The sequence below is a fragment of the Equus caballus genome, chromosome 19, assembly GCF_041296265.1.
Source record: "Equus caballus isolate H_3958 breed thoroughbred chromosome 19, TB-T2T, whole genome shotgun sequence".
NCBI lineage: Eukaryota > Metazoa > Chordata > Mammalia > Perissodactyla > Equidae > Equus > Equus caballus.
Window position 1 is genome coordinate 18196160 of NC_091702.1, and position 8511 is coordinate 18204670.

At 57.7% G+C, this 8511-nt stretch overlaps 1 protein-coding gene across 1 annotated transcript; it reads right to left on the bottom strand.

Moving 5' to 3' along the window:
- Positions 1–2251: 2251 nt before the first annotated feature.
- On the bottom strand, positions 2252–6295 carry LOC138918896 (ral guanine nucleotide dissociation stimulator-like). Its single transcript, XM_070242470.1, has 6 exons — positions 6071–6295; positions 5554–5664; positions 4420–4613; positions 3714–3773; positions 2820–3013; positions 2252–2555 (listed from the first exon to the last, which is right to left on the bottom strand). The coding sequence occupies exons 1-6, from the start codon at positions 6206–6208 to the stop codon at positions 2392–2394; spliced, it is 861 nt and encodes a 286-aa protein (XP_070098571.1). The 5' UTR covers positions 6209–6295; the 3' UTR covers positions 2252–2391.
- Positions 6296–8511: the final 2216 nt, after the last annotated feature.

The following is an 8511-nucleotide window of genomic DNA, read 5'->3' on the forward strand; positions in this document are numbered from 1 at the left end:
AGTTGCGGGGGTTCCAAGTCTGTTGGGGTCTGTTGTCAAGGAAGTGACCTCATTTCCTGCAGTGCCCTTACCTGAGTGCCCCCCTCAGATACCACCCATGCAAACAGTCCTCTGGCCATGGCCTTGCTCACCCCCCTTCTCCATGCGACGTCGTAGGCGTACCCAGGAACACCAACACACCCGTCTCACAGGCTCCCTAGAGGGTCTGGGTGCGGCCGAGGTCCCAGCTTTGAGACTGACGCAGAAACAAGTCCTCTTCCTTACCTCTTCTGGATCCTGCATAAGCCGTTGTGTCTCTCAGGGCCTGTCGGCCTCCTGTCTGCACACTGGGGAGGACCGGAGCGTGGACTTGCTAGACATGTCCTCTGGCGTGTGTCCTACCTTAGAGGACGATACCTCTCAAACTGCAGGCGGGTGTCACTTGCAGGCAATGCCTCCCACCTCGTGTTTCTTCCTCTTGCCACTTGCCCTGTGTCTGCTTCTCTTCGGATCCCACCCTAGAGTCCATCCTTGCATCCAAGGTCAATGTGTGTGTGTGTGTGTGTGTGTGTGTGTTTGTGTGTGTGTGCATGCGTGTGTGTGTGTGTGTTTGTGTGTGTCCGCGTGTTGTGTGCTCAGGTTGTGGAGGCCAAGAAGAAAACAGCTCCCACAAAAGGGAGGGATTGGCAAGAGCTTCTCAAGGTCTCATGGTTCCTAATTTCAGAAGCCAAGCCTCCGCGTGGGGTCCCAGTCTTGCCCTAGAAGGTCAGAACACACACTTACCCATTGGACTCACCCTGTCGAGGGCCATTCCCTACCCCTCTAGGGGCCTCAGTTTCCCAATGTTCCAGTGAGAGATTCAATTCAGGACTGCATAGGCCTGAGCTCAGCAGAAAAGTGGCCGCCACTGCCTCCACCGTGGGTGTGATGTGGGCAGGGCTACAATCCAGGGTGCCCCGGACCTGGGCTCCTCCTCAAACAAGAACTGACCAAATGCCCGTGTACACTGCCGAATACTCCCCCTCACCCCCATGCCATCTCCAGATCTGTATGCACTTCCACCAACACAGCCTTCTCCAGAGGCCCCTGGGAATGCCTGTGTGCAGCCAGAGCCCCAGCCTTGAGGACGCAGAGCTGGCTTCCTCCCTGGCTCCGCCTTCTTCCTCATCTGGGATTCTGGGCAAGGCATTGAAGTTCTGGGGTCTTCTCCTTCTCCCGTCACTGGCCACCTGGGATCAGGACTTCCTGGTCTAGACCTCCTGCTGTAATCCCCTCCTCTTGAGTGTGGACTGACTGGAGCGATTCCACAGAGGACGGCAAAGCGATGCCGTGTCACTACTGAGATTTGGATGTGGTCAGTGGTCCCTGAGAACGCGCAAGGGGATAGGTGTGACTACTCACAGCCCACTGTGGGGCATCAGGTACCAGGAAGGAACAGCCCCAGGCTCCTTCCCGCACCACACCCTCACACACCCACACACCCACACCGCCCTCACACACAAACACACACACACTCACACACACACACACACGCCCCCGCACCAGAGCTCAATGAAGAGCTCTGAAAAGCTGGCCACCCCTTGTTCTGGGCAGTTGTTTCTTGGTAGAACGAGGGCATCGTTTCTTATGACTCATCTTTAAGTCATTCTTTTACCAAATTAACATTAATTATCTATCTCAAACGTTAAAACTTTGGGGAATATATTTTACTCCACGATACGCTTCTTATAAACGCCAGTGTTTCATATGCGATGAGAATATTTTTGAAATTTGCACATTTTGAAAACGTTACCAGGGCCCATCCAGGAAAGCGAAAGATTTGAAAGGGGTCTCCCTGGCCCCGACATTTCCCTCGCTGTTTCCAGCTCTGGTGTCACACCTCCAAGGGGTCCCCATCCCCAGGAAGTGAAAAGAGGGAATAGCGGGGCATCCTCTTTGAGACAGAATCTTTGATCTGCGGGGGATTTTTCTTCTTAATGAAAACCGCTATCTCAATTTCAAACATCCGGAGTCACTCACCTCAGACCAGACCCAGCCAGGCACAGGAGGCCACCTCTGGAAGGCTGGCACTTCCATGCAAACTCCGGAGGAGGGAAACGCACGGAGTCCGACAGAAGGAAACTCAGTGGCTACCAGGGACTTGCGGTGGGAGGAAGGGAGACTGACTGCTTCCCAGGGACAGGGTTTCTCTTGGACAAAAATGGGCGGGTACTAGATGCGGATGACGTTGGTGTGACGTTGTGAGTCTGCTTCACGCCACTTCAGCGAACAATTGAAAAGAACCCAAGAACTAAACTTTATTGAACTGACGAGATAAAATACAGGGAAAGGTTAAGTAAAGAAAAACCAACAACAAAACTTTAAAACCCACGCCATGGCTAGGGGAAGGCGAGGATTCTCTGGGGCTGCAGCTCAGGAGCTGAGGGTAGTGGCTGGGATGCTGCCAGTGCTTGCTGAAGGTCTTGAGCCGGCTGTGGCTCGCAAGATGCCTGTGCGGCTCTGAGCTGGGCTGGGCCCGAGAGGGAGAGACGGTGCCGGATCTTCAGGGTCTTCCGCGTCTTTCGGTGGAGCTGCAGCTGGAGATGGAAGAAGAGAAAACGCCACCAACATGACTGCCCGCCCAAGTCATTCCAAAGAAAGGGACCCTCTGCCGCCAATCCAGCAGTCTCAGTCCAAGCACCACGCCCCTGAAAGTCTTCCCAGACTCCAGTCCCTGGCAAGAGTGATCTGAGCCCGCCCCTTGCTCCCAGCCGAACCCCAGCCTCTGGACACTCTGCTCCGGGGGGCGCAGCGCCATCCCCTCTGCACACGCCCACGTCACACACCCGAGTCCTCCTCACCCTCAGTCTTGGCATCAGTGTGCTCAGGCTGCTCCAGCCGGGAAAGAAGAACGCGGGCGCGGTGCTCCAGCTCCGAGCCGGGCATATTGAGACCGATGTAGGCCAAGAGCAGTTCCAGGCTGGGAACATCTGGGGGCTGGATAAAATCCTCAGGGTACCATCGGAGCCAGGCGCCCAGAATGAAGGAGATGGCCCTGAGGACGGACAGGTGGGCAGCAGAGTCAGAGAAGGGTCCTTTCCTTGCACGCTGGCCTCCCGGGCATCCCTGTGCGGGCCTGGGCTCCTGGGCCTCCCGCTCCTGGCTGTCCAGGGGCCAGTCCTACTTGGCGGCCACCTCCAATCTGGCAGTCTTGGCAGAGCTAGGCCAGGGCACCAAGGAGGGGCTAGGAAAACGCCTTTGGAAGGGGGAGCCCTGTGCCGTGGTGGCGTCACCTCTCCTAGGCCTCAGGGAAGCCGGACACACTGCTTGGAGCATCTCTCCGCCCACTGCCCACTGGAACGTCAGCTGCGTGAGGGCAGCGAGCGGTGCAGTCTCCTCTTTTCATTGCCCTCCCTGGCACACAGGAGGTGCTCCCAGAACATCTGACCAGTGAGGAAACAACGGACATTGTCTCCCGCCCATGCTTCCCAGGGCCCTCCTCTTGCCTCCAACTTTCCCTCCTGGGCCTACGTGCTGCCTGATTCACCAGGTGTCCCATGAGGGTCATGCTCCCCTGCCCCGTATCTCGACCAGGGAGGGGCTTATGTGGCCCCGGAGCACTCCCTGAGCCCCCTGAGCAGGAGCTGAGCACCCGCTGGGGAGCTTCTAGCAGATGAGTGAGCGGGACGCTGCAGGCAACTGCCCTCCAAGTGTGGACGCTGGGCGCCCTCCTAGGGATTCCAAAGCCCACTCACTTTTTGAGTTGGTCTAGGGGTCCGCCGTCCTCATCGCCATAGGCAAGGACACAACCGTATCTAGAAGACACAGGAGGACGTCGCATGGACTGGACTGTGGATCAGGCCTGCGTGAGAAGCCTAGCGGCGCTGTCTCACTCCCAAGGAGAATGGAGCCCTGGAGGGCATGGCTGTCGCCTGCTCTGCGCACGGGATTCTGGTCAGTGCCTAGAAAACTTTCTGCACCTAGTGGGGACCTCTGTGTGTGCGTGATGAAGGAAGGAGCTCCAACCGGCCCCTCACTCCTGCTTGAGTGGGTCGGGGGCCTCGGCTCAGCCCAGGGATCGCTGCTCTGGCTTCACCCAGGTCAGAGACCTAGAAGAGCTCTGCCATCTCCTTTTCCAAAGGGAAGACAACAACTCAGTGAAGGCCACGGGCACGCTGAGGGACGAGGCGGAGGCTTCGCCTTAGGCAAGAGGAATATCCTCAATGAGCACAACCACAGCCCCTCCGCTCCAGTCGACCCTCCCAGAGGGTTAGGCTTCTCGAGAAGCCTTTGCAGGCAGCACCTGCCTGAGTCCCTACAATCTCCCCTGGAGGCTGATCCTCTCTTCAGCCCGCCTTGCAAGGAGCAAACCGAGGCTCGGGGAGGTGCCGTGACATCCCCAGCCTCACAGCTAGTAGGTGGCTGAATGCCCACAGTGCTGCGGAGGGGCACGGCACGCACCTTTGAAACAGAAGCTCCAGCACCTGTCGTGTGGTGGCAAAACCTCTATACGTGCACAGGAAGCTGTGGACGTAGGCGGTGTCGCCCTCCAGGAAGGCGGGCACCAGGTGCTCCACTCGCTTCTTCCGCCTTCCAGCCTGGACGGTCCACACCAGGCGGGACGCTTTGCTCTTCGCTGGGGATGGATTTTCAGCCTGGGGTCAGACAGAGGGGCCGCTTGCCATCAGAGGCCGCACCGCGGGCCCCAGGAGTGCCGGGGACTGGAGGTCGCACCGAATGCCCAAGCCCGCGGTGACTTGTGGCCGGAAGTGGGCATCATTGCCCAGGGCAAGGGAAGAATTCTCGGGATTCCAAGTAGGATGTGAGGTGGAGAAGGATTAAACCTCTTGGTCTCCTAGGTCTTTGTGCTGGCAGAGGAGTGACAGCCCCTCCCTGGATGAAGAGCATCAACCCTGGGGTGGCTGACCAACTGCCCATTCGAGACAGGAGAACACAGAGGCTTTTCGTGGGCTGGGAGGGATGAGGACGGGAGGACAGGCAGGGTGATCAGGGCGGTGCTGTGGAAATGGCAACAGAAGGTGCGGGTTCAGTGAAGGGCTGAGTCACTGGGCTAATGGGTCTCCCTTCTGGAAAGTTGGGCAGCCTGCTGAGGCCCGACGCCCTGACCTCGAGAGGCCACGTGGACGTGTTCCTCTGGACAGCAAAGGCAGAGGACCAGAAAGAACCCTGTGAGCCCCATGTCCTGTTGGGCAAAAAGCATGCCTATCCATCAGGATGCTGCGTCCGACTGGGAGAAGGTGGGGAAGGATTGCCAGGCCACATGGACATGTGAGGATGGGAGTTCAAACAGGAAAATCTCTACAGAACGCAAAAGGACTCTTGAACGCCCGTGAGCTGATGGGCTAGAAATGTCTCTGCTCTGCTACACCTCTGTGGACAGGGCCGTCTCCTCTGGCCAAGACGGGGGCTGGGCCCGCAGGGCAAGGTCGGGGGAAGAGATGGGGATTCAGATTCCTTTGGGAGCAGGGCTCCAGGCAGGAGCCCCGGGGCTGTCTCAGGGCCTTCGAAGACCTGGGGGTCCTCAGTGCTGTCTTGGGGCCCTGGGGCTTGGGTCTCCCCAGCACCTGCACTCACCCTGAGCCGGCCCTGGCCTCGCTTGGCAGCGTGGGGCACCTTCCCTTCCTGCAGGGTGGTGGAGTCGAGGGCGTCGTGGCTCAGCTGCTGGCCCATCTCCTGAGTGACGCTCTGGAAAGACAGTGCCCGGCAGCCAGGCGGCAAGCCTCAGAGACCCGACTGGCTGTCTTTGCTGGCTCTCACACCTCTGTGACTCTCTCCACTCTGGACACACATACCCCGCCCCACGGTCCACACAGACCTCCACCGAGGAGGGAAACACACGGCAGCCTGAGGGCCTGGAATGAGGAGGCAGCTTAGGGGTCCCCTTTCAGTCCTGCCAGCCCTGTCCTGGCTTGGGAACGTGACGGGAAAAGCAGGTTATTGCCAGCCCACCAACCTTCTGCGGCCAAGGGCAGATCCTGCCCACACGTCCCTCTGGCCCCCACACTCACGAGGACGGGATGAGGGCTGCCCTGGGAGGGCTCGGGGAGCTGGTCTGGCCTCGATTGGGCTGCTCTAGGCTTCCTCATGTTACCTGAGAGGACCTCCTGCCAAAGGTCCAGCGGTGGGGGGCGTGGGAGCTGAGCCAGCGTCCACAACGTCTCCAAAGGTTCTCCCTGCGGGCTTTCTGGGAACCAGAGCCCCGGTCAGGCGGGAGAAAGCAGGAGAACATGTTTCTCTATCAAGAGTCTCCAGCCAAGTGAGCTGGCTTTGCGCACGTGGCTGCCTAGTTGCGGGGGTTCCAAGTCTGTTGGGGTCTGTTGTCAAGGAAGTGACCTCATTTCCTGCAGTGCCCTTACCTGAGTGCCCCCCTCAGATACCACCCATGCAAACAGTCCTCTGGCCATGGCCTTGCTCACCCCCCTTCTCCATGCGACGTCGTAGGCGTACCCAGGAACACCAACACACCCGTCTCACAGGCTCCCTAGAGGGTCTGGGTGCGGCCGAGGTCCCAGCTTTGAGACTGACGCAGAAACAAGTCCTCTTCCTTACCTCTTCTGGATCCTGCATAAGCCGTTGTGTCTCTCAGGGCCTGTCGGCCTCCTGTCTGCACACTGGGGAGGACCGGAGCGTGGACTTGCTAGACATGTCCTCTGGCGTGTGTCCTACCTTAGAGGACGATACCTCTCAAACTGCAGGCGGGTGTCACTTGCAGGCAATGCCTCCCACCTCGTGTTTCTTCCTCTTGCCACTTGCCCTGTGTCTGCTTCTCTTCGGATCCCACCCTAGAGTCCATCCTTGCATCCAAGGTCAATGTGTGTGTGTGTGTGTGTGTGTGTTTGTGTGTGTGTGCATGCGCGTGTGTGTGTGTGTTTGTGTGCGTCCGCGTGTTGTGTGCTCAGGTTGTGGAGGCCAAGAAGAAAACAGCTCCCACAAAAGGGAGGGATTGGCAAGAGCTTCTCAAGGTCTCATGGTTCCTAATTTCAGAAGCCAAGCCTCCGCGTGGGGTCCCAGTCTTGCCCTAGAAGGTCAGAACACACACTTACCCATTGGACTCACCCTGTCGAGGGCCATTCCCTACCCCTCTAGGGGCCTCAGTTTCCCAATGTTCCAGTGAGAGATTCAATTCAGGACTGCATAGGCCTGAGCTCAGCAGAAAAGTGGCCGCCACTGCCTCCACCGTGGGTGTGATGTGGGCAGGGCTACAATCCAGGGTGCCCCGGACCTGGGCTCCTCCTCAAACAAGAACTGACCAAATGCCCGTGTACACTGCCGAATACTCCCCCTCACCCCCATGCCATCTCCAGATCTGTATGCACTTCCACCAACACAGCCTTCTCCAGAGGCCCCTGGGAATGCCTGTGTGCAGCCAGAGCCCCAGCCTTGAGGACGCAGAGCTGGCTTCCTCCCTGGCTCCGCCTTCTTCCTCATCTGGGATTCTGGGCAAGGCATTGAAGTTCTGGGGTCTTCTCCTTCTCCCGTCACTGGCCACCTGGGATCAGGACTTCCTGGTCTAGACCTCCTGCTGTAATCCCCTCCTCTTGAGTGTGGACTGACTGGAGCGATTCCACAGAGGACGGCAAAGCGATGCCGTGTCACTACTGAGATTTGGATGTGGTCAGTGGTCCCTGAGAACGCGCAAGGGGATAGGTGTGACTACTCACAGCCCACTGTGGGGCATCAGGTACCAGGAAGGAACAGCCCCAGGCTCCTTCCCGCACCACACCCTCACACACCCACACACCCACACCGCCCTCACACACAAACACACACACACTCACACACACACACACACGCCCCCGCACCAGAGCTCAATGAAGAGCTCTGAAAAGCTGGCCACCCCTTGTTCTGGGCAGTTGTTTCTTGGTAGAACGAGGGCATCGTTTCTTATGACTCATCTTTAAGTCATTCTTTTACCAAATTAACATTAATTATCTATCTCAAACGTTAAAACTTTGGGGAATATATTTTACTCCACGATACGCTTCTTATAAACGCCAGTGTTTCATATGCGATGAGAATATTTTTGAAATTTGCACATTTTGAAAACGTTACCAGGGCCCATCCAGGAAAGCGAAAGATTTGAAAGGGGTCTCCCTGGCCCCGACATTTCCCTCGCTGTTTCCAGCTCTGGTGTCACACCTCCAAGGGGTCCCCATCCCCAGGAAGTGAAAAGAGGGAATAGCGGGGCATCCTCTTTGAGACAGAATCTTTGATCTCCGGGGGATTTTTCTTCTTAATGAAAACCGCTATCTCAATTTCAAACATCCGGAGTCACTCACCTCAGACCAGACCCAGCCAGGCACAGGAGGCCACCTCTGGAAGGCTGGCACTTCCATGCAAACTCCGGAGGAGGGAAACGCACGGAGTCCGACAGAAGGAAACTCAGTGGCTACCAGGGACTTGCGGTGGGAGGAAGGGAGACTGACTGCTTCCCAGGGACAGGGTTTCTCTTGGACAAAAATGGGCGGGTACTAGATGCGGATGACGTTGGTGTGACGTTGTGAGTCTGCTTCACGCCACTTCAGCGAACAA